Source organism: Strix uralensis, chromosome 5 (genome assembly GCF_047716275.1).
Source record: "Strix uralensis isolate ZFMK-TIS-50842 chromosome 5, bStrUra1, whole genome shotgun sequence".
NCBI lineage: Eukaryota > Metazoa > Chordata > Aves > Strigiformes > Strigidae > Strix > Strix uralensis.
Genome location: NC_133976.1, coordinates 67220436 through 67247078, shown reverse-complemented (window position 1 = coordinate 67247078; position 26643 = coordinate 67220436). Strand labels below are relative to the sequence as shown.

Here is a 26643-nt window from a genome sequence, read left to right as displayed (position 1 = left end):
AGAGTTAAAATATAAAGGAAATACAGTTTCCCTCATCTAACCTAGTCAGCTCAAATAACGATCCTCTGAATTTTTCTCACTCTTCAGTCCTCAATCCCATTTTTTACACTCTGCAGGGTATATGCTTTAATGCCTTTGGACAGATTGTCCGACTTTGGACCCAGCCAAGCAGCACATATGTATTATGAGTCAGAGATCCTGTTGCTATTATTCAGAAGGGCACAGGATGACTTTCATGCAATCCTTGCTGTTCACACAACAAGCTTTGTGACTTGTGTTTTAGATGATCCTGCGCAAGCCACTTCTGACTATGAAACCAACAACAGTGATAGCAGCGATATTGTACAAAACGATGATGAGACAGATTGCTCCAAAGAGCAGAAGCGGAAGGGATCCGTCTGTAGGACATACACGCCTGAGACCATCATTCTGCATCCCTTGATACCACCTGAGGTAGCTTCTTTAAGTTCCACTTGCACAACAGACTGAGTGTATACTGACGCTGGGGAAAAAAAAAACAAAACCAAAAAAACCCAAACCAACCAAGCCAGCCGAAAAACCCAAACCCCCACAAAATAAACCCTAGGGCTGTCTAAAGATTGTGACCATGGTTTTAAGCAACAATTGCAGCAGGTTTCTACCTTGCAGTAGGAGGATTGACTTTCAAGAATTGAAAGGAACCATTGAAATATGTGAGAGCAGCTAAGCACTGGCCATTTGTTAAACACTAACCATCTATTATGATGAAGTTTATGGATCTGGTGTTAGGCATTTCTGAAATGTTTGGCTTCTGTGTTAGCATTGCCTTTAAGGGGAATGGATTGGAAGGAAGAGAAATTACCTTCTCAGACTAGCAACGTGATTTATGTATATGTCTTCCTGTCCAGCCACTTCAGCTTCTCAGAGGTGTTGAAATCTTGGCTAATATATACAGTGGTCCTTATTTTAAAATAAATTAACACTTGTCTGAGGGTGCTGCATGATACTATTATTGGTGTATGTCTTGAACATAAAAACAGTGCAGTATGATGAACAAGTGCTGATCTTCTCATGACTACTGTATTCAGCTGTAAGCTTGATTGAGATGTAGAGGGAAAGCTTTGTTTAGTTAAATTTTCCGCAGCCTGTTGTACAACTGAATTAATAAATTTACATTGGCATAAGGTCTTGAAAACTTTATTGTAATCTGTTGATTTGGAGTTGGACATGCTGAGAGAAGGCATTTTTCTTGAGATATTTTGGCATTTACTTTTCTACAGTTTCTTAGTAATAATGAAATTCAAGGAAGTATACAGGGAGAAATGCGAAAGGAGGGGCACAACCCATGTTTTATTTGCAAACCTTGAAAAACAGGTAGGTTTCAGTTTAAGAAGTACAAGTCTTCACATGGACCAAGCTCCATTAGCCATGCTAAATTGTGATGAATGGGTCCTGATGCAGAAGTAGAAACTGAGCACTTTTCCCTCTATACTGCAGCAGATTTTCAATGAAGAAGACCCTTGGACAATGAAGGACTCCCTTGGAGATGAATGAATGATTCCCCTGAATGAATGAATTAATGTGTCTCATGGATAAGTTCAGAGACTGATGTTTCATATAAAGAATTTCCTACTCATTCAAGTGAAACAAATTATAATGGAGAGTGACTAGCTGCAGGGCTGGTAGAAATGGGGACATCTCCGCTGAGCTGAGTAAAGTACCATTGACTTACAGATCATGCTAATGTGACCTTAGTTTTTAAGAACATAAATTTTGGCATGAGATGCTTCATGGAACTAAAATTCCTGTTTATTCTGATTTCTTCCATAGGACAAGGCTGTACTTGCTCCTGAGCCTCTGGTTATGGACAACTTGGATCCCCTGATGGAGCAGCTAAATAGCTGGAACTTCCCAATCTTTGATTTGGTGGAAAAAATTGGAAAGAAATGTGGTCGGATTCTCAGTCAGGTGAGCAAGATATCTTGTCTGCAATGACTGGCTAAATTTTTGACAGATTTAGACAAGTAGTGTTAAGACCCATTGTCCTTGCAACATTCGTCATCCAATGAATTGTGATCCCTGCCACCTAATTCAAAGTTGACAATATGAACTCTGTGTCATTACATTACTTACTTTTAAATTTCTGTATTTTTAAATTCTAAAATGTGAAAGAAAAGACCACACACCTGTTTTGCCTGCTCCTCTATGCCAATGAGTTTACATAAACCTTTCATTCTCTTCTATCTGCAGGAGGTCCTGCCACCCCTTACTGAGTTCTTTGTGAAAGGATTTCTCACGGGGTTCAGCATGGGAGGACTGAAGAGTAAATATATTCAGTTGATGCAGGAAATACAGAACTTTGGCCCTTTTTTGTATTGGAGATTTTAGTCAGGATGTGCAAGAAAGCAAGGTTTCAGGAAGTGGGGGAAAAAGTAGTCCTTGCTATATTCCCTCACTGTTAAAGAGTCAGCACTTCAATAGCAAATTCATATCATTATTACATAGGGAAGACTGATTTACTATGAATCAGGATGTGGGAGCTTTCTTTCAACTATCAGTTTTCCATTCCCTCCTCTAAGTTGAATGCAGGTACTAACACAGCCCATCTCTACCCAGCACGGTTAGTGTCACTTCGATAATAACTTTCTTGGCAGAACTTTCTTCTCTGTTATGCCCCTTTTCCTGGCACACTGACTTTCTTATGAAATATTGAAATTTATGAAACAGTAAAGACAAATTATTTAGTGATGGAATGGAAAAAAACCCAAGAGAATCTGAGTGATCTAGTATTACTTTACAGGGCATTATGTAGTCATGAGTGCTGGAAAGAAGAAATTATGTTAATTGGTATAATGTAGTACAATTAACACCCCTCACAAACACAGGGGTTAGTGTGTCAGGCAGATCTCAGTGCAACAAACTCCAGAGAATGCTGTATCAAATCTTGGTCCCTTGGTGGTTAACTATTACTCAGCTAGATTCAATTATCCAGTGGTCAACCAGGAAAACCACAGCATGATTTCACATTTATTCTGTGGTCTGCCTTTTATTGTTCTGTAGCTTGGCAAGTAACATCAATGTTTAGCCAGCCTGCCAGCTCTCCAGGTTAATTTTAGAGAAATAAGCAAACTATGGCTGCATGTCAATACTGAGATAAATTCAGTGGTGATCACTGAGACACTTTTGCACTAGACAGTGAGCGTGTGATTAAAATTCTAGATCATATTGGTCATGTTGTTTTCTAATACCATAGAATGATAATAGAATGGTAAATGAAACATAAGGAAAAACAGAACTTCTTTCTAATGGCATAACCAACAGTTTGGATGAGCCAAAATTTGTTAGATTTTAAGCACTTTACCAAGTTGTATGGAGTTCTGTATCTCTCAGGACAATTCCTTCTGTGCCTCCCTCAATTTGCACTAAAGCTCCACACTCTGCTTCTCAACATGTGCTTTTTTGCACAGGTTCTGAGCATGTAATCCATTTTGCAGTGTATCATGGTTTAAATGGAAATGAGGCCTGTGAAATAAAATAGAGAAGCTTTAATAAATAATATTTGTGATCAAAATTCAGCAATTTCTGTAACAGCTGTTTGTAATAACTCCCACTCCCTAAGAGCAGAAAGTTCAACCTTGTTCATAAAATAAAGATAGATCCTTTAGTTTTCCCCCACCTACTCAGATGTTCCTAACAAAAGTATTTTCAGAAAGAAGAGAACTAAAATAAATTTTTCTGCAGCTGAAAGTATTGCCTTTTTCTTGTATAATTTTTAAATCCTGGTATATTATAAACAAAGGAAAATAAAAGCTCTAATGATTTATTCTCTGTATTTTGCTATTAAATGGACTCATCCATTAAAAATAAGTAAATTAACAAGCTGAATTAACTATGTTTGCTTTGCTAGGTTAAATTTATGAGATGGAACAAAGCAGAGTTGACACGTGCCTCTAGGGAAGCATTCAGTTTAGAAAGCAAATGCTGGCTTAGCATCTTTAAAGCTGCTTGAGATGTCTGTTTCTTCTTTTTGGAATGTTACATTGATTTAGACATATAAAAAGACTCCAAACCAGTCAGCGGCCGTAAAAGCATCTGTGCAAAGTACAGTGGCAAGCACTCTAAATGTGACACTAACAAATATGCATGATAGGGGTTAGAGAGGAATTTACATACCAGTCTCATTTCAGAAAGGAACAGCAAGACCTCTCCAACTGAGTTGATGCTTCACAACAGGCCATAAAGTTAGATAATGTCTTCAATCACACTTAACACTCTTTTTAGAGCTCCTATAAAATGAAAACCTGAGGAAAAGAAACTCATTTGCCTTGGAAAGCAAATAAAATGAAAAAGAATAAGCTAAAGTCAGGGTCTCTCTCTAGCTTTTATTACTGGGCCCATAGAGACAAGAAATGCTGGTGGTGCTCCTATGCTCTCAGTACACGAGCAGTGTCAAGGTGGGGTGGCATCATTGCAGTATGTGTGAGTTGGTCCCTGGGTGGTGCCAAGAGGAATGTTTGGTCATCTCATCATCACCCATGGCTTCTGCAGAGAGAAACTGCAGCCTTTATATGCAGAAGTGAGGGAAATCAATCCTTGGGGGATGCGATATTCCTGGAATCGTCACAGCAGCCCTTGAGAGGAGTTGTGTTTGTCAGAGCCAGAGACCGGGTCCCGACAACTTAAAAGAAACACACATTTGATGAAAGCAAATACAAAAGACAAAAAAGGAGTGCAAGAGGGTTGGTTACCTGCAAACATTAGGGAACCACTAACCTAAACTTTGCATGTGTGCTCCAACAAGAGGCATTTATGTGTGCCTGCAACACCCAGGAGAGGAGCTACGTGTGGATAACAATCCCCATTTCCAAAACAGCTTCCATTAGGAATCATTCAGGAGAAGTGCTTGTCCTTCTTCAGGCAGCACTGCCAGAAGTATCTGAGTTATAAATGATTCATTCAAACATTAGCAATTGTTGCAGAGACAAGCAGAAAATGGAGGCTGGAAGGAAGAGCACCGAGCACCTGGCAGCTGTCAGAGTTTCCCTGGACTCGTCCCTGGCAGCGGGGACCGCACCACGGCTGCGAGGGCACCATGCTCACCCCCTGGGATTGTAACTCCCAGAGAGGTTATGAAGCAGCATGTGGTTTGGGAAGGAAGGATTTTAAGACAGCAATGAATGAACAAAACTGCACAGTTGTTTTTTAAATAAAAGAATTTAGTTAGTTGACTTTCTGGAAGACATCGATGCCCTTTTTTCCTCTTTCTGACCTGCCCTTACCCCTTCCTCCCCTCCATTTGCTAAGAAAGAAAGAAAGACAACGTTACAAAAATGTCCTGATGAGTAGGTTGGCTGTTTATGCTTTCTAATGATCACAGAGAATAATGCCATTTTACTCCCAGTCGTGGGGAAGAGCTATCACTCATATCCATCACAGTCAGCTTTGCTTCTTTTCAACTGCTGTGGAATTTCCAGCCCCCCAAAATCCAAGGGGAGGAAAAACATGCTTTTATGACATGCTTTATTTGTGATACCTGTCCAGTATTGGTAATGTAGACCAGTAAGGTTTGGTCCTGCAGAATAATATTTATGCTTCCTCTTTTTATACAGAGATATTTTGCTGGGAAATATGAAGCTTACTATTCAGTGGTCTACGATGAGTATAAAATACCTCATCTCTCCGTAGATGAAAGTTTGGATCCTGGCTGATTTACTTCAGCCGTGATTCCAGATAAACAGAATTCTATGCAGTTTCTAATCAAAATTGTGCATAAAGTCAGTCTCTTCACTCTGCCTCAGTACAGGAGGATCCCTTGGGGTTTTCAGAGAGTGAAGTTTTGCCCTGTACAGGCCCTACCTTTTATTCTAAGCTCATGTCTTCCAGAGCATTCTAAGTCAGTAGCTCCTTAGCTCCTTTGCTATAAAGAACTTTTCACTTTATGTGCAACAGCCATGGCCACAAAGAGAAATTACTACCAGCAGTGATTATTCTGACTGCATTGCTAGTGGCACTTACACAATTATGGTAGGAACAGAAGTAAGAGCTGGAGCCACCAGCAGAACCCCGACTGTCAGATATGTGTCATTAGAGGGGCATCCCAGATAGTGTCAGACACTTAACCTGCCTCTGCATCATCACTGCCTGTTGCAGTGCTTTGCCAGAGTTAGTTCACATGCCATTTCCTGGTAGGAAATGACTAGGAGGGGAGACAGGGGTGGAGGGAAGATCATTAATGCTGCAAATTCATATAGCTTTTTATTATTCTTACTGTAAAAGTCCACAGTGGCAGGACATTTGAAGTTTACATTCATTAAACTTTAGTTGCAGTTCACAGGTCCCAATTTATATACACAATATACAGAAAGAAACGGGTGTGGATAGCTGTTTGATTTAAATTCAGATAAAACAGGAAACATAATTTATAACAATTTCTTATCAGTATAGCACTCATCATTCCAAATGTGCTTCAAATTGCTTAGCTCTAGGCAGATCATTACCAGACAGATGGCATCAAAAGGACAGAATTTAGCTAACAGCAGTAAATAAATAAAGAAGCTGAAAGGCTTTAGGGTCCAATTTGTGAAAGACATTAAAAGGTCAGGCAGTAATTTTGCCACGTCCCATTGTTCTGTATGTCAAGTTCAAACTTACCTTCACAAGTGTCCATTTTGCAGCAACTGTCTACATTTCTGAGCACTCATCTCTCCTGACCACCCCCTCACTCATCCATCACATTCTCCCTTCCAGTATATCCTCCCCTGGAAGTCTACAGTTATCTTTCCATGCAGGAACACTTGGAGCAGCTCTTCTTGCTAAACCTTTTGCTGCCTCTGAAATCTTGTTGGAGAAGTCACTTTTGCCATTTCACTTTCAGAATGGGGGAGAGGGAAAGGGTAGGGGAATGCATAGGATCCTAATGGTTCTCTCCTTTTGTCATTCCTTCATTTGTTTCCACTTTTTCTGAGAATTGATTCGACTCATGGATTCTCCTTGGAGAAGTTTGTGGAGAAATTTTTCCCAAGACACTAAAATCTTCCTTTATGTGTGTATGTTCCTGAGGTGCTTGCAAAATTTGGGGGATCCATATGCCCAAAAGGAAGAGAAGAACATCTGAAAGGGTGTAATGAAGGAATGAGGAGAACTGTTTGGTACTAATAGCTTGTCTGTTTGGCTATGTAGCCAAGTCCCTGTGGAAATGCAAATAGCTGCAGCTATAGTGGGATCAGATGTACTTGAGAAAATACCACCTGGAAAGCAGGTTTTCATGGGGTAGTTCGACAGAATGATTTTTATATCTAATTTTTAGAGGTTTTTCATCTATTTAGCAGCATGGTTGTTTTGTTTTTTCAGGTATCATACAGGCTTTTTGAAGACATGGGGCTGTTTGAAACCTTTAAAATACCAGTGAGGGAATTTATGAACTACTTCCATGCCTTGGAATGTGGATATCGAGAAATACCTTGTAAGTAAAAATTCCCAGCAGACAACAATGCTTCCTTAAAGTTTGGGGTATTTTCCATACACTTTGTTCTTTAAGCCTCACTTCTCTCATTATAACAGCTGGTTTTTTTCTTCTGCTACATCACGACGAAATAGATGGCTCTAGTCAGAGGCTGGTGCTGAACAACAGCCTCTTGTCTTTTTTTCATTGCATTGAATGTTTCGTAGCAATTCAGGGCAAATTCTGTGCAAGCCTGAAACCATATAAAGCTACTATAGGTACAAAGAACTGTTCCCTGATGATGCAAGTGTACCCCAGTGCCCCAGTTGGAGTTTATTGAAACGTTCCCCGCCCCAGCCCCCAGCAGTTTGGATTTTTGCACAGTAGCAGTGCTATGCTACCAAAGGAGATGAGCTTTGTAAAGCAGAAAAAATGTGCCAAGCAGATGAGTGCATCCTGTTCTCCTGCAGTACAGCTCAGCTGATATTTTTCAGTGTGAATCATTTATTCACTGAAAAAACTGCTTTCAGTCATCCCCAAAGTATTTACTAATTGAAATCAAATTACCAAACTGCTTCAACTGCAAAAGACCTTTTTTCCCGAAGGAGAGGGAGCTATTACACCCTTTAGCTGGTAGATAACCTCAGTTTAGAGGAATATAGGACACCCTGTTTTCTCTCACCTCCCCGAAAGATGTCTGAAACATTGATTTAATAAGTCATACAGTCTCTCTCTCTAAATACTAAATACCAATTGGAACAACTATGGTGGGAGGGATTGAAGGAAAGCTAACTCAAAATGCCTCCCAGCCAGGTGGTTTGGAGCTTTCCTGGGAAAGTGAGAGACCAAATTTCAAATCTTTCCTTGTGTTTGAACCTGATCAGGGATGTGAAGCAGCAGATTGTAGCCTGAGGGGCTTATAGGTGGATGTCCAGTAGTCTGTCTGTCCTACTGGAGCCATTCCTCTTTGTTTAAAACATTAACTATTCACAGAGTCTCAGGAATTTTTGTGAATCTAGCCCTTCATTTCCTTCATTTTTCTTAAGTGTGTTTCATTTCACTAAAGCAGAATATTTTACCTAATACAAAATATACCTTCCAGTTTTTCATTTCTGTGAGGGAGTAAAAGCCAAAACAACTTGTTTGGACTTAACCACTTCTTTCTTCTGGTTGCTGAACTGACAAATGGGTTATTCACACCAAACTAATGGTGACTGTCCTCCTGATTGGATTAAATCAGTACAAGTTTCACAAGCTAATCTAGCCTTTACTCCCGAGAAAAGCGTTCTACGACAGGGCGACCTGCTTATTGGATGAGGGAAAGGCGGTGGATGTTGTCTACCTTGACTTTAGCAAGGCCTTTGACACTGTTTCCCACAGCATTCTCCTGGCGAAACTGGATGTTCGTGGCTTGGATGGGCACACGCTTTGCTGGGTAAAAAACTGGCTGGATGGCCGGGCCCAGAGAGTTGTGGTGAACGGAGTTAAATCCAGTTGGTGACCGGTCACAAGTGGTGTCCCCCAGGGCTCGGTTCTGGGTCCACTCCTGTTTAACATCTTTATTGATGATCTAGACGAGGGGATCGAGTGCACCCTCACTAAGTTTGCAGATGACATCAAGTTGGGTGGGAGTGTTGATCTGCTCGAGGGTAGGGAGGCTCTGCAGAGAGATCTGGACAGGCTGGAGTGATGGGCTAAGGCCAACTGTAGGAGTTTCAATAAGGCCAAATGCCGGGTGCTACACTTTGGCCACAACAACCCCCAGCAGTGCTACAGGCTTGGGGAGGAGTGGCTGGAGAGCTGCCAGTCAGAGAGGGACCTGGGGGTGTTGATTGACAGTCGGCTGAACATGAGCCAGCAGTGTGCCCAGGTGGCCAAGAAGGCCAATGGTATCCTGGCTTGTATCAGCAATAGCGTGGCCAGCAGGGACAGGGAAGTGATCTTGCCCCTGTACTCGTCACTGGTGAGGCCGCACCTCGATTACTGTGTTCAGTTTTGGGCCCCTCACTACAAAAAGGACATTGAATTACTCAAGCGTGTCCAGGAAGGGCAACGAAGCTGGTGCAGGGTCTGGAGCACATGTTGTATGAGGAGCGGCTGAGGGAACTGGGGTTGTTTAGTCTGGAGAAGAGGAGGCTGAGGGGAGACCTCATCACCCTCTACAACCACCTGAAAGGAGGTTGCAGAGAGCTGGGGATGAGTCTCTTTAACCAAGTAATGAGTGATAAGACAAGAGGGAATGGCCTCAAGTTGTGCCAGGAAAGGTTTAGACTGGATATTAGGAAGTATTTCTTTACAGAACGGGTTGTTAAGCATTGGAATGGGCTGCCCAGGGAGGTGATGGAGTCCCCATCCCTGGAGGTGTTTAAGAGTCGGGTTGACATAGCGCTGAGGGATATGGTGTAGTTGAGAATGGTCAGTGTTATGTTAATGGTTGAACTGGATGATCTTCAAGGTCTTTTCCAACCTAGACGATCCTGTGATTCTGTGATTAGACCCTTATGCAGGGCCGTCCTCTAGGTTTTGCATGAGGAGATTAGTGGCTCAGGAGAGATGTTCTTAGTACTTCGGTGAAGGCAGGGGAGAGGAGACTCCTTCCTTATTTTACTTTCCTCTTGCTAAAAATAACCATTTATATGCTGCTTGCTCTTTTGCTGTCCGTCACTAGCAAGTATTTAAAAGGAGGGTCACGGAGAAGAATAAAGGAGAGCAAGAGAGGAAAGCAAGGGGTAAATTAAAGGACCAAACCTTTATGTGTTACACCTGTCTGCCCTTGGCAGGCAGGATTCTGCTGATTTTAGATCCCGAAAAAATAGGCAGTTGCCTCTAGCACTGGAGTGTAGGGTCAGCAAGATGGTGAGCCCTCCTCTGCCTGAGCCAGGAAAATGCAGGCTGGTGGCTGCTGCCCCACTTGATGGTAGGGGTTAGAAATGTGGGCTCAGCAGTGCTGCTCTGGACCGGGCAGGTGGCTGTTCCCAGCAGGAGCAGGCATTATCCATCCCCATGCAGGGGCAAGAGGGCAAATATGGCTCTCCAGGGTCCTTTCTCCACTCCAGGTCTCTTCCTTCCTCCTATCCCATAGAAGGAGCAGCCTTAGGGTGAAGTTCAACCTCAGTGCTGAGAAACCTTCCGTCAGCTGCACACTGCCTATCTTTAGGATGCAGCAGGTGTAAAACCAGGTTGCTTACACATCTTGCTGCCAGACTCTTCTACTCCCTCAGAGTACAGAGATTTTTTTTCACCGCTAATGAATCCAATCAACTTTACTTATTGCTTCTTAAAGAGGGCTTCTGGACTTGTGTATTGGTTATTTTTCCTAATGAGGGATACATATCATCTCCAGTGTTATCCTGATTCTTTACCGTTATCTTCTTAATATAACCTAGTTCTTCACCTGTTCCCATCAAGCCTGTAGCAGCAGTTGGTTTCCAATGAGAGACACAAGACTGGGTGGCATTATCAAGGTGTCTCCAACTAAGATGACTGATTACCTAGAGATGTAGCCAATTACTGTGAGTTTTAGAGATGGGGGAGGCCCAGCAGTGCAGTCCTGTGGTTTTGTGCTTTGTCCTCTGAAATGCATCTTTCCAGAACTGTGGCAGCAGTAATGTAGCCACAGGTTATCATTCAGATTAGCAGATTTCTTTGTGTTTAGCTCATCACTGCAGAAAATACCTGTGCTCTGCCCAAAATTAGCCTCAATCACAAGCTGAAATGCATGTTCTTCAGTGGTTTAACCTCGGAGGTAAGCTTTAGTCCTGGTGCAGCAAAGCATTACTCCTCTTTCAGCATCATGGTTGCTTTTTGTTAGTGTATGTTTAGATGATGCTTTGTGCTGAAGTAGCATGCGATTCTTTCTCAGCCAGTTGTGCTGTTGATTGTGGGGTAGTTTATCTGGCCTTGAAGGATTTGGTGGTATGAGCCTTGGGATGACTTTTATCTCTCATTTCTGCAAAGAGAGCTTGTAGTAAGCCAGATTATGGAATCCAGGGCCTGAACTCTTATCTCTGGCAAACTGCAGAAAGAATGTAGTTTAACTGTGTAATATACATGTATCCTGAGTTTGATTTTTTTTGCAGCGCAGCTGCTAGCACAGCACCTAAAAAAGTAGGGTCAGGTGTTACTTGCCTTGTATTTAGAAGCTAGGTGAAATCAGGCTACTGAAATGGATGAGATTTTTCTACTAATTTAATTTAAATCAGAGGTTAACAGTGCATATTTACCTGATGGTATTTAACTAGCTAAAGGCAACCACTAGAGTAAAGGATTGGATCAGGTAGCACAGGTCAGACTCCTTGTTTAACACTTCCTTTGCAACATTGCGACATTTCTTTCACACATTGCAGATCCCACTGCTTCCCTGCTGTTTTCTCTTTCTTGACGGGTAGGAGACATATCATTGAATGTGCTTCAACTTTAGTAAAAGAAAAACTGAGCATTTACAGAATACAACTGTTTTTCATGCCAGTGATAATGTTTGATTTGTCTCTGCTCGATTGGCTGCCATGCAGTACCCACTAGATGGTGCTGATTTCCCTCTGTCAGAAATATCCTTCATGTTTAATAGCAGGGTCATTTTCTTTGTATCACAGATCACAACCGAATTCACGCAACTGATGTTCTACATGCCGTTTGGTACCTTACTACTCAGCCCATCCCAGGACTCCCAACTGTCATTAATGATCACGGGTCAGCAAGTGATTCAGGTATGTTTAAATGTGCAAGTATATATGTTGTATTTTTAAAGTTTTTGTTATGAAATTTTCTGTAAGAAAGACAACGATTGAGTATTGCTTGCAGTACTCGTTGTTATGTAGACTTTTTAGTAGCACACTGGATGTTGAAGGTGTTGAGGTATGTTTGTGTAACTTTGAAGAGAATAGAATTGGTCCTCCAACACCTAATACTTTACATTTAACAATGTGTGAATGCAAGCCTTTGTGGTCATCTGTAACAACAGATAATTGTCAGCATTTGATTTTTACAATAGCTTTTCTTCTAGGAAAACTGTATTAGTAGTGCTATTCAATGCTGCTTCGGAAGCAGTGTAGACTTTTAAATCCTCAAACCCTGTATTGTTTTGCTGTTACAAAACTGCTGGGACACGCAGGTAGTGCCATGCACTTGCCGCTGCTTGGCTGTCCTGAAGTGTTGCTTTGCCTTTCCTCACTGTCTCCTAAGAAAGAGACTTTTTACCATTTTGCAACTAGTTTGCAAGACCACACATCTGCTGTTTTATGATTGCTTGTTACAGGAAGCTGTTCTTATTGCATCTTTATATTAACTTCTCCAGGTTCAGCTGTAGCAACTAGAGGACCTGTTTGTATTTTGTGGGAGTTCTGAGGGAGTTACTGGAAAAACAGGAGTTTTTTATGCAGAAACCACTTCAATTTCTGCTTTTCTTGGTGGTGTTTGTGTGGCACATACATATCATTTGTGAAACTCTTCAGGATGTTTTGGTGTGGCGGGAAACGTTTTTAGTCCCCAAAGATTTTATTAGCAAGGGTTGTTGGAGGCTTTGTAGGTGAGGTGAAATGGGTGGAATGAAAGGGGTTGAGTTTAGGGACTTTTTGGTGTTTGTTATTTGAAAGACATTGTTCAGCTGCATGTAGGATCCATTCAAGCAAATTAAATTAGCAAAGCATCTCACTCAGTATCTGCCTCTCCCAGGCATGTTCAAGCTGCTTCAAAAAGAGGCTGTTAAGAGGATTGTCAGCAAAGATCCAAAGTCTAGACCTTTGAATTGGAAAACATGCACGATAATTAAATTAATAAAGGCTAGTCCATTGCTTTAAGAACTGTTAGTGTCTCATAGGCTAATCTATATGGTGAAGCAATTAGAGGAAGGAGTGGAAAGATTGAGTTACCCACAAAGCTCCAGCATGGCGATGAATCCATGGCTTATTGCTAGTAACTTACACAGTTCGAGAACAGGCTCAGCTGGATGGCTGAAATGTCCCCAGGTGGACTCAGAATTTGTTACCTTTCAGTTGTGTGCCTTATTGCACTGGATCATGTGCACAGTATCAGAAAGCACTGAGGTTGGGATGTGTTTACTCTTCTGTTATGTGTTGTAAATTTGCTCCTTCTCTTACTGCTTTGTTGCTTCTATCTTTTTTCGGTAAGTCACTGAAAAAGTGGTGAGGATTTTTTTTTTAGATTTCTTTATTTCTGCTCAGATTCTGACAGTGGAATCACTCACGGCCATATGGGTTATGTGTTTTCGAAGACATACACACCTACAGATGACAGCTACGGATGCCTAGCTGGCAACATCCCTGCCCTTGAATTGATGGCTCTTTATGTAGCTGCAGCCATGCATGATTATGATCATCCAGGAAGGACCAATGCCTTTTTGGTAGCAACAAGTGCTCCTCAGGTAAATAAATCTCAACCAGCATTGCTGTTAAATTTGGAAGGTCTTTGGTAACAGCTTCTCCTTGCCAGTGGTGCCTGTGGTTTCCATTAAGCACAAGTCTACCAAATATTTTGAAACAGCTTATCAGAGTGACAGAAATAATGACTTTGCTTGGGGATTATCAGTAAGAGTCTTCTTACACACCCTCAGTACCCTCTAGTTAGTAGAGCTGTTAAGAAACGTACTGATAAAATGACTCAGTGAAGGAGAGGCTAATGCTCTGCTGACTGATAGAGAATCTGTAACTGTGAAATAAGGGAAGAATTATTCTACCCAGTAAGGCACAGAGGATTAAAATAAAATAAAAATATACCTGTGTAGTTGACAGTGTGCCATGCAAATTTGTGTGTGATCATAACATATTTTCCATTGTTCCTGTAGAATATGAGCAGCTGCAGTCTTCTATGAATGTATTTTTACACTATGCATCTATAGGGGCAGGGGAGCTGAGTGTGGTGTAAAATAATCTCGGTTTTATAAATGAAGAATTGAGACTTACCTAAGTTTACACAGAAGTTGCTGCCAATGCTGGGAGTTGAATTCAGCACTTCTGAGTCACTGTTTATTGGCTTAATTATGAGATCATGTTTCCTTACTTTACATCGCTGACCTATCTGGCTTCAGCATACTGTGCAGAAAAGTATTTCTATGGACAAGAAAAGAAAAAAAGATAGCTTAATGGTGAGAAGTCACGTAGGGATGCAGAAATTCTAGATTTACTCCCCAACTTGGATCCAGACTTCCTCTCTCACCAGGAGCAAGTCACCTGAACTTGCTCTGTACCAGTTTCTGTCTATAAACTGAGAGTAATACTTCTCATCCTTGCCACATCTTTCTATGATTGAGAACTTTGATACCAGGTAGACATATGCTGCCCTTAAATCTGTTTTTAAGAAATGAGTGCTATAGCTTTGTGGTTGTAAAAATCAACGAGGTAAGTTAGATGATTAGCCTTAACGTATCGTCCCTATGGGAAAAATTCAAATTCGTCTTGTTATTTTTTGGGGTTTTGGCTTTGGTCTGTTGTTTGTTTGGGGTTTGGTTTGTTTTTTTTTTTTTTTAAATCTAGTATCACCTGAAATTTGCAGAACTTGTATTTGACATCTAGTTTTTTTCCACTTTCATGACTAGCTATATCAGCTTCTGATAATGATAAAGTGCTGCTGTATTAAAAATCTGCCCTCAGGTGCTGGACCTGGATGGCAGAATATATCTGTCTCAAATGCTTACTGTGCAGTTAGGCAAGATGGGCTGTAAAGCTGAGTTGCTTCAGCAACCCATTCTCTGGGGTAAAGAATAGATTCTGTACTTTAGGATAGTACTGAATTTTTTCATCTCTAGATGACAGAAAAATATAATTGAAGCGAAAAGCCACTGGAACATATGTGTATATATTTCTGTAAAAAGTTACAAAACTTGTATCTATTTTACATAGAAGCATATTTCCCAAAGCTTTTCTTTCCATAAACCAAATTGTCAAAAGAATGAATGCTGCTGAAGTGGAGCAATTTCCTGGATGGTTGTTGTCCCCTAAAGTCCACTTTCTAGATCTTTCTTTAGTTTCTGAATGGAGTTGCCATCACTATGAGAGTTATGCATCTTGTTTCAGTAAAGATTTAACCAATTTTGGATTTTAGCATTGAGAAATCTGTCAGGCTGAATGTGTGTCATCAGGTTGCAAATGAGAATTTCACTTGTTTCTGTGTTTGGAATCAGTCCAATATGGACAGAATTGCCAGGCACAAACACCAAAGATGACAATCCCCATTAAGTAAGGTTAGTTCTGAGAAACCGGGAAGCACACACCTATATTATAATGGTCATTAATTTGTGGCCTGAAACAGAATAATCTATTGTCATATGATGCAGTTCAGTCAGGAATTGAAGACCCTTGAGCATGAAAGACCCATATTTTTCCAATCAGTCTTCTAGTAAATCTTCACCCTCACAGTAATTCAGGTGTCTGCTATTAGCCCTGCCAAAATCACATCTTCAAACCTCAAGAAGTTCTTTAACAAAAAAACCCAAACAAATCAGCCAAACCTGAAGCTCCCTCCATGCATCATGCCCACATCATTCTCTTCTCTGCATTGCAGTGTTTCTTTTGCTAAGAGGTTTCTTAGCTTTCAGTTGCCCGCATTGTTTTCACAGGCGGTGCTGTACAACGACCGCTCCGTCCTAGAGAACCACCATGCCGCTGCTGCCTGGAACCTTTTCATGTCGAGGCCAGAGTACAACTTCCTGGTCAACCTCGACCATGTGGAGTTCAAGCACTTCCGCTTCCTTGTCATTGAGGCAATTTTGGCTACTGACCTGAAGAAACACTTTGATTTCGTTGCCAAATTCAATGCCAAGGTAAGATGATTGATTCAGGTTTCTGGTGAATGGTCAGGAAAGACTGTGGGGCTTGGTAGCATCACAGTGAAAACGCTGGAAAGGCTGCCGTATTCTTTCTTCTGAATGTCATTTGGGCTGCTGTAAGACATTTTGTTGAATAGTAATCTGGCACTTATGTTATTTTTTCCTTATTGAAATCTAGCAGCACAGCTTCTTATCTTATATATGTTTAGTTTTTCAGAAAGTGGTTCAAGTCCAAGGATATAATGGACTATTTGAATGTAAATCCCACTTATATCCTACTTTTCAATATTGTTTTCTTGTTCACTGGCACTTTAGACCTATTAGCAAAGCACTCAGGGGAAAAAAAATCAAACGTGTTACCAAGTTTCCATAATGCCTAAATATGTAATGTGAATTTTTGTTGGTTTAACCATACTGTTATATTATCAAAGCACAAAAATCATAACAATTTTGAAATTCTAATTTCAAATGCAATGAAAGCATGAGCTTTCTTTTCTACTGTGTTTCAAATGGCTAGACACCAGAGGAAGGTCACTAAAGATCTTGCACGCTCCATTCAGTGAGCATAAAATTGCAACCCTGGGAAACCGTTCTTTAAAATTATTATACAGTTTCAACCTAACTTAGTGGAAATCACTGCCTATCAAGTTACTTCAATAAACTGCATCATCCGTCAAAGCTGTTGGCATGTTACCTAGATGGATACCTGCCTTTGGAGCTGGTACTGCCTTCTTGTTCCTTGTGAGAAACACACTAAGCACAGTGTGCTTCTTATCCAGGGCTAGGACCTCCTAGCTGTTTTGGTGACATAGATAAAATGTTTTCATGTGCTATTACTTAGGAAGGACCTATATCCTGAAATTTTGAAGCCTCCAGATGTATGACTGGTTTTGTTTTCCATTTCCCTGTAACATCTCTCTCTTTGTTAGGCTTTAAGAAGTTGTAAAGAAAGGCCTTAAATTATGGTTCAGGGTAGACAGAGAACTGATTTGTAGATTCATCTGAACTCCTGCACCCTGCTAGTCACGTCCCAAAACCTCTGGTAATAACATGAGGGGTTTCTTTAGGTCTTAATTTTAAACTCTGGCTTGATATTCACTGGCCTAATTTCCTCGTAAAGTATTGAACGGTACTGGCAGATTCTCATGTGTCAGGGCTACAATGACAATAAAGCACGGGAAATTTAGGCTGTCTGAATACATCCTTTGAATTGGACAGTTTGGACCAAAACCTTCACTTCTGTGAACATAAGTAAGGAATGAAAAAAGACAGGCTAAATCAGTGATTACTGTGGCTTTGTCACAGAGATTAATTTTCTTAACTGTGGAAGAGGACAAGCTTGCCCAAAGTACTGGGTGTAAATTGTGGACATTGAAAACTAAATTTGACTTAAATCTATCAGGCTGGTCAATGGTAGGTGTGAGCACTGTTGCAACCAAGCAAGGTGATACCTGACACTGCAGATAAATAGAAAAGTCTGAGGTATCATGGCCTGCCAGCTTGCTATGGATTTGTAATGGCATCTGTTAACCTCCTTCTCTCTCCTTATTGCTTGAATAGTCAAATGACCATGCATGGAATAAAAAGTGGAGGAGGAAGCAAACATATTAACTAGTGCTTGTGGCTGAGCCTGACTTTCCCAGAGTAATCACTGCCTTAAAAAGAGATGATTTATGTTTGGTTGGCAAAAAATCTTTTGTATCAGAGTGGTCTCAGAGCAGACCTGACATGTTTGTATATGGGTGGAGGTGCTGTAACTGATAAAATTAGGTCTAAATAAGCATGTTATTGATGGCGTTGCTGAACGGTAGTTTAGTATATTGAGGCTACAATCAGAGAGACCCTTTTGTACAGAAGTCAGTGTAAACACATGTAATGTGAGCATCATCCCACCAGAAAACTTGCAGTCAGGAAAATACCAACAAGAAATAATGAAGGAAGCTCCCTGTCCAACACTTTGATGATATCAATGCATTGGAGCACTTACTGTTCTCTGACATTAGTTATGTTGGATCATGTACACCAAAAGCGAAGCTCTCACCATGTGGGCCCACTGCTGTATGGGGCAGGGGACCTTCCAACAGGGGACGTCATAGCACAACAACTTTCTATCCATTTTCAACTATTGCAAGCTTGACAATTAAAGTTGTGTTCAAAGGAGTGATTTGAATTTCAAAAATTAAGTGGACAGTAGAAGATAGCCCCTCCACACTAGGAGATATTCTAGGAGAAAAGGATGAGATGGGAAGACATGGATAACGGCAGTAAAGGATGGTACTGTTTAGAGATATAAAAGGCCAAAGTCCTCAGTGCTTTCTCACCCTCACTCTTTGTGGCTAAGACCTGGCTTCAGGAATCCCAGGCCCCTGAGGTGTGAGAGAAAGTCTGAAGTGGTGAAGACTTATCCTCAGTGAATGGCATCAGGTTAGGGATCACTTGAAGAAACTGGACATACACAAGTTCATGGAACCTGATGGGATACAGCCATGTATAGAAATACCTGATGGGGATGGTAAAGGAAATGGAGCCAGACTCTTCTCAGTACTATCCAGTGACAGGATAAGAGACAATGGACACAAGCTGAAATAGAGGAATCCCCATTTAAAAATAAGAAAGGACCTATTTACTGTGACAGGAGTTGTACATTGGAAGAGGTTGCTCAAAGGGGTTGTGGAGTTTCCCTCCTTGGAGATATTCAAAACCAAACTGGTCACAATCCTGAGCAGCCTGCTCTAGCTGGCCCTGACTTGAGCATGGGGGTTGGACTAGATGATCTCCAAGGGTGCCTTCCAACCTCAACCTTTCTGTGATTCTTTAAGGTGATGCTTTTATTTTAGAGCAGTTGATAATATATATCACTTTTTATTGTGGGAGGTATGGGAAAATTAGAGAAAAGGAAAAAGCTAGGAAAAACTTTCAGACATACTTAGATCAAATAGGGAAATAAGCTTGTTACATGTGTCTTCACACTGCAATTAAATCAGCATGGCATTTGATGGTAATTTATCTTTGTACACCAATTAGGTAGTAACTTCTTGGAAAATGTCACAGAAAGATTACATTTGTTTGTTTTCCTAGGAAATGCTTTCAAACAGGCACATCATTTGCTAAATAGGAATTTCTTATAATTTATCTTAATGTTAATTGTTTTGAACTTATTTTTCTTTTTACATATTGCTCTACAGCTGATTGTAAATTCCAACCTTGGGTTAGCTCACCTGCTTACACTTGTGATTTTGTTAAATAGCTAAATATACGATAAGATATCCCAGAGCTGATCTTCCTCTGTGGATGCATCCTTTTACCCAGGATTACTGTCATGGTTTTCCTTTTTCTGTCTACTAGGTGAATGATGATGTTGGAATTGACTGGACTAATGAGAATGACCGCTTGCTGGTTTGCCAAATGTGCATCAAACTGGCTGACATAAATGGGCCTGCAAAATGCAAAGATTTGCATCTGCAGTGGACAGAAGGCATTGTCAATGAGTTTTATGAACAGGTAAATAATTTCACATCCAAAGTGGTATCTGCTGGTTGCATGTCTTGTGTTAAACAGTCCTGCAGCATACTAGTACTGGTGATGAGTGAAAATCACAGAGAACAGGGGTGAAGAGGATGGCTAGAGTTATACTAGTCCATCCTTTTGAGGGATCAGTGAGTCCATTTGTCACTGAAGCTTCTGATGTGTCCTCAAAGACCTCTGATGATGAGGTTTCTACAGGCTTAACTGTTCCACTCTGGCACTATCCTTACAGTGGACATGGTGAACAAGTGTTGCTTTTTTTTTTTTTTTTTCTGTTTGCAGTCATCATGTCTTCCTTTCAGTCTTCTTTAGTGCAAACTGTCTTTTCTTCCTTGCTTCTGTGTCTTTTTAAGATATCATCTGGTTCTCATTGCTCTCCTCTGCAGTCACTCCAGGTGGCTTACACTTTTATTGACATGTCTCTAAAACTGGACACGGCATCCTTGTTGAGATGATCTAAACAGAGCAGAGGAATTATTTTAGCTTTCCTGTGGGCCATGTCTCTGTTCACACACACAGAACTTTTATGTACTGAGCACAATTGTAACATTGGCTTTCAGTTTATCACAGACTAACCGTATCTGCTCCCTACACATTGATCCTGACCCATACTTTATTTTTTAAGACAACACTCCCAGCTTTCAGGAGGTCTGCCAGTACAACTGCACTAATTATACAAGTGTCAGCTGATGGTAGCGCGAAGAAGGAGGACAGCCACAGTTTGATTTATAAAGACCTGGGAATACAGCCAGGCACTGGTCCTCTCCTGCCAGGTGTAAGGGAGCTCTTAATTGAACCTTTTCTCATTATAGCCTATTTAGCCCTGCTGAGTGCAAGGGACAGGGCTGTTCCCACACTACTCCTCTGTTTCCTGAGTGGGAAAATATTTTGAATGTGCTGGTTAGACTATACTCCACATCCTGTCTTTTCGAGAGGAAGCAAGCAGGCTCAATCACTGAACCAGACACCCCACAGACTTCTTAGGGAGGCTGTGCGGTAACCTGAAGTTACAAACTAATCCCTTTTAAAGCCTTTTCATCTTCCCTTAAATTTACTGTACTTACAGTTTGGAAAAAAAAAAAAAAAACAGATTTTCTGCTGCTGCTGCCTTCTGGAGTATGTTAAGAAATGGGAAAAGGGACAAAAATCAGACACTGACCTGAAGCTCCTTCATTTATTTCAGATCTCCTGAGAAAAAGAAAGAACAATGACACTTTCATATACTGCATATATACGTGGTTCCATTTTCTTTTAATTTTTTCTTTAATAAAGTGAATCCCGTAACAACAGTGGTCAACCTTCATCTCCCAAATTTTCACTCAGGAAATGCTTTTCTTCATATTTGTCTATTTTCATTACGACTCACCCAACAAATTATACTTCACTTAATTCTGGTGATGATCATAGCTTATGTGGGTGACTGTTGCACACAGACAAAATCTGTTAAGCAGATATATGATATGCTCTCCTTTCATTCAACATAACTAATGTCAGAGGGCAATAAGTGCTCCAGTGCGTTAATACTGTCAAAGTGCTAGATACTGAGCTCTGAATCAAGCCTGGGAGGAACACGTGTGGAAGGATGCTGTGTTATCTGTTCCACAGTAGGAATCTCCTTTATTTTCCATCAGTCAGAAAGGTGTGCTACTGATGTTTTCATGCTCTTGGAAGCTGCTCTAAAGGACTGTTGAAGGTTATCTTTCCTATAATGCTGTAATTAACAAAAAAATACATTTGAGATTTATCCTCTGCAAAATTTAATTCGGAATAACAAATCTATTATCTTTGTTAATGGCATTCCTTTTGGCATGGGGATTGTGGGTAAATGTATTTGAACTCTTGGCTTGCAAATTCCAATAGATCAGGTAGTCAGTAAGATATTAGGGTTTTTTGGGTTTGTTTTTTTATTTTAATAGAGGGTGTGTATTCAGTGTGTTGAGAAACCAATACATCCCGGGGGTTTCCTGTTTTGGTTTTTTTTCATGGCATGAGTTGCCATGCTGATAGGATATTGATGGAATTGAAAACAGAGAACGCTTTCTTCCTAGGACTTACTTTTGACATTAAGGAGGATAAGCTAGTCTCAATTTATTTAACCTAGGTTAAAATTTTATTTTCTTTAATGTAATATGCTATGAGAGGTGTATCAAGCCATCTTCACTATGCTTTTGATCATCAGGTTTTTTCTGAGAAGGGAAAAGTCTTCATTTTCTCATTTCTAAATAGGAGATTTTTATGGGAAGTTTGAATTTCCCTACAATTGTTATCAAAAAACATACACATGTAGATTCAACCTATGCTGTGAAAATATCTTTCTTGAATTTCCTTTAATAAACACTAATTCCTTTGATTAATTTAACTCCTGTATAAATAAAAGCTCCTTATTAAAAATGTGTTACATAGAAACATTGAAAATCCTGTGTCATATTGTTGCAGTATGTCTCCTTTTCTTCCCTCCACATGGTCAGGGTACTTATTTGAAGACAAGTTAGGCATATTAAAAAGGATGAAAAAACGCACTGCAGCATGTTTTATATAATAAATCATGTTTCAACAGAACATGAAAAAAGAACTTGTAAACATTTCAACAGTCAGGTTTCTTCCTACTACTGACAGCTCAAAACCAGGAAATCTCAGATGTGTTACTGTAAAGAAGAGTGAGCTGCCACCTCTTCTTAATTGCTTGCTATTTCAAGAATTGATGGCACGTTTCAGTGTTTTGTTAACACTAATATTTTGCATTTAAAGACTGAACATAACATTTTGGGGTAGGTTATTATAAAAATAATGAAACAAAACACAGGGAAATGAGACATTTGTCATACATGCTTCAAAGTGTAACTCCCATTCTTTGGCCTTCCCAGATATCAACAGGGTGTTGACCAGATACATTATCCATGACTTGTGGAAAAATTAGGTTACAAGGAGGTAAATTCGGGCAATCTGTAGGGTAATGGAAACTGAAAATACCTCTCCAAATTCTAATCCATATTCTCAAGTATAGATCTCTGTATTGTATTAAAACATGAATTTGCATATCAGGCTTGATTAAGGGGATTAGATTTTTTTTCTTGTGGAGGTGGCATCCAGTCTTGACATGTCTACTCAGCTGAAAACTCATTGATATCACCAGAAGCTTTGCTGTGATAGGGATGAATGAGTATATCAGACTTGGTTCTGCAAGAGTTTTACTTTCTTTTACATCATGAGAGGAGTGAGAAAAAAGGCTTCCTATACCTCTCCTCTACCCTCTCTCCCCAAGAAAAGCTAGCAAAAAGCTTTATGGGAAAGATGTACTGCTTCTGAGTAACTCCTGCTTTCATAGGGATCATTCTAATAGTCCCAGAAACAAGTACTTATGACCCAAATCCAAGAGGACTTCTTCATGTTATGTATAGTAAGGACAAAATTAATAAGAAAACTAGTTCAATGAGGTAGCCCTTGCCTGTAGAAGTTCAGCCTTGTTCCCTGCAAACAGGTGGCTGACTACAAGCTTGTTGTGAGCTAACAATCACAAAATCAGAAGGCATTTTTTGAAAATAATGTGAAGAAAGATAGAAAACAAGAATATTCAAATTTTCACACTCAGTGTGAAGTACAGGACAAAGGGAAGTGGGCATCATTTTGCACAGTCCATCAACTAACATCCTTGTTAAATTCACATTATTGATAGTGGGTCTTCTTACAAGAAAACAGCTGTAACTTCGACTAACCATTTGATGTGATGGCACTGTAGTAATGTGCTGGCGTGCTGTGAAAGTGGCATTAGAGCTGAATTATTTTTCATTCATCATTTTTAATTGTTTCTATGTGCATTACTCCTTTTTGTGACATGGTTTTGTTTCATTTACTTCAGAGAAATTACGGCTATTTTTCATCTCCAGGGTGATGAAGAGGCTAGCCTGGGCTTGCCAATCAGTCCTTTCATGGATCGCTCTGCTCCTCAGCTGGCACACCTCCAGGAATCTTTCATCACTCACATTGTGGGACCACTATGTAACTCCTATGACTCAGCGGGGCTGATGCCGGGAAAATGGATAGAAGATAGTGATGAATCAGGAGACACTGATGAGCAGGAAGAGGAAGAAGCAGCAGAAATGGAAACTTGTGAAAATGCTGAATCCAGTAAGTTGTTCACACATATTTTGCAACAGACCAAGTTCCATATTGTGACCAAAAACTAAGCAGCCATATTGTAAAAGCATAGAGGCTGTGAGCTGGTCAGGTTCAACATGGGCCTCTCCAGAGTTACAGTGATTCAGTGCTGTCCTTGGTGAAGCTGGCATGTAGCCAGTTATGTAGGTAATAGAGACGCTTCATGGTTTCAGGACTGATACGCATTGCTGTTCATATCTACTACTCATTTCTACCTTCAGTTGAGATATCTAGTGGTGGATCATCCATCTGTGCATGAGGGCTTTTCAGACTATTTCAGCACTGATGTTAGTAGACTGTAGCAATTTCAGTTGAAGAAGGGATGGTTGTGAGAAGATTTTTCAAGGAAAGCAGTCATCATTTCCATGAGTTAGTATGATGTACAGGAATAATAGAATGAGGCTCTGAGATGCTGATGCAGTAAAAGAGTCTTTAGCAATGGAAGTACTTTAATGCAGATCACTTTAATGGGTGAAGAAGAGTGGGGAGAGAATCGGCACCGAGCATTGCTGTGTTGTGTGCAGCTGTGTCACTTGGCCCTTCTGGCTAATCAGTAACTAAATCTGGTAGTCTCTTGCCTCTTCTCCAGAAGGGCAACAGTGCTGACGTTTGTCATACTGAGAGGAAAACGTTGAGCCTTGAAAGGAGATCTCAGGAACTCTTTTTTTAAGAGAAAAGACTACAACTATAGGCCAGTTTAATGCTGCAGGCATTACGTTTTCCTCTCTTTCACGTTCCTCCTCCCTCTGGATTTCCGACTACTGTTCTTTTATTTCCTTCCTCCAGGTCATCTATCTCTCCCTCCCCTATATCTAATCCTCTAGAAAGCACCACCCTTAAGTGCAATAATGAAATACTGATACACAGCTTCTTCTCTTAACAGCCTCACTTTTTCTGTCCCACACACTTTCATGTCCTACTGAGTATCATCCCTCTCTTCTGTTGGAGAAGCTGAGAAGCATAAAGATGTGATGATTACAATTAGTCACATAAGGATGTGAACCTAAAATCTATGTCTCCTGATGTGTAGAATTGACCTTTTATCTCTAATAAGATCCAGGGGTATACGGTTTGTATTTAAGAAATCACTGCGGTTGTTCACACACATACTTGTGCATATTTTAAGTTTAGCAGGTTCACATGCATAAAAAATGTTGTTAAGAACAGCAAACATTAAGTAATACAGCACACACAGGTTTATGATCTATCAGCTTTGTAATAGCAGGCAGAGCCATACGTTTCTGTGGCAAACTGGCATTTATGGAATTGCCTACCATGGGAAAAAGTGTATGTGACTGGTAACCAACATAGACGCCGAAGCCTGAAACTGATATTGCTGTATTAAAAAGTAAGATGAAGTATGTTCTCATTTATCCATTGTAGTGTCTAACCTTACTTTGAAATCCTGAGTTTCCTTTCACCTCATTTCTGTATTCACATATCTTCTGTATCACTGCTAGTCAAGTCCAACAATGCTGTGAAAAACACAGATCATTATTAACCCCTGTTACATTGAAAACAGACCTTTTTTTACTTGTCTTCTGTTTTCTTTTTCACATTCTACTCCATGACAGTACTTCACTATCCAACCTGGTGCTTTTAGGCTCTTGATCTTTTTCAGAACCTTAAAAATGAATGTTTCAGAAGTTTCAAAATATCCAAACAAATTCTTTGTACTTCCTTCTTACCAAATGTGGGGTGCTCATCTTCTCAATCATGCCAACATGTTGCAAACTGCTTTCTTCTCGTGCCCTAAATTCTCTGTGACTGTGTGGATCTGAATCAGGAATCTACAGCATCTTTTGTGTCAATACAGGGATCTTTTACAGGTTATTAGAAATTTATACCTGTGATCAACAAAATTTTGGATGTTCTAAACTTTCTCACTGAAATGAAATAAAAGGTTGAGATGTCAGATGCATAGATACTAAGAGTTGTTAGATGTTGGTGAAGATCTTTTTCTTGATGAAAATGCCTTTTAAGCAGGTAGAAATATAATTGCAGCAGAAAACACTTCACATAGGTCCTGATAATTCACTATAGCAGTTAAGATAAATTTAAGAGTTATAAAACCTTAATGTAGGTTAAAATCATTTTTGTTATTATACAGGAGCATGTAATTCCCTCCAAATTCTGATGCAAGTATAGGAATTAAACAGGCTCAGTCTTTAGTGATTCAGACAAATTTTAACACCATAGCAAGTGCTCACTGGTGTCTGCAGAGAGCAGTGAGATGCGGGGTCACCTGGGAAACCCAGGAGAGAATGTCCTGCTGCAGCATTGGCAGGGTAGAGGCTTCTTATTAGAGCTAAACCTGAAGGTTTCCTACAGGGAACCAAGGGCTTTCTAATGAAGGATTGAGTTGGATTTGGTCTGTGTTCAGTGAAAAGTTCTTTGTTTCCAGTTCAAAAGCTTGAAGGGCTAAACGTTTTGGATCCTGACACAGACATACTTTAGGCAACCTGCAAATACTAATCCACGCAAATTTATTTGGTACAAAACATTCCTCTACGTCACCTTCTTTACAAATAAATCAGCAGTTGTCTTTGGAGGAGTTATTATTTCAGTTCTGTGACTGCTATTGCCACTGGTAATGACCAGGGAAAATTTTCAAGCTTTGTACTGTTAAGGAGTTGACAATCTGTTGGACAGACTGTACTGATGCAGAAAAAAACACTTCAGACAACAAAACACTTGTAGTGGAGCTGTGTCAGGAGCCATGAGAACTACCAGTGGCAAAACCATTTTGTAGGTTAAGAGCAGG

At 40.3% G+C, this 26643-nt stretch overlaps 1 protein-coding gene across 1 annotated transcript in view; it reads left to right on the top strand.

The window, feature by feature from the left end:
- PDE3A (phosphodiesterase 3A) overlaps positions 1 to 26643 on the top strand; it is a 278295-nt gene that overhangs the window by 241051 nt on the left and 10601 nt on the right. Inside the window, 8 exon segments of the mRNA XM_074871467.1 lie at positions 284 to 453; positions 1810 to 1947; positions 7330 to 7441; positions 12013 to 12126; positions 13600 to 13799; positions 15990 to 16193; positions 19545 to 19700; positions 23609 to 23849. Of these exon segments, the coding sequence (XP_074727568.1) occupies positions 284 to 453; positions 1810 to 1947; positions 7330 to 7441; positions 12013 to 12126; positions 13600 to 13799; positions 15990 to 16193; positions 19545 to 19700; positions 23609 to 23849 (1335 nt within the window).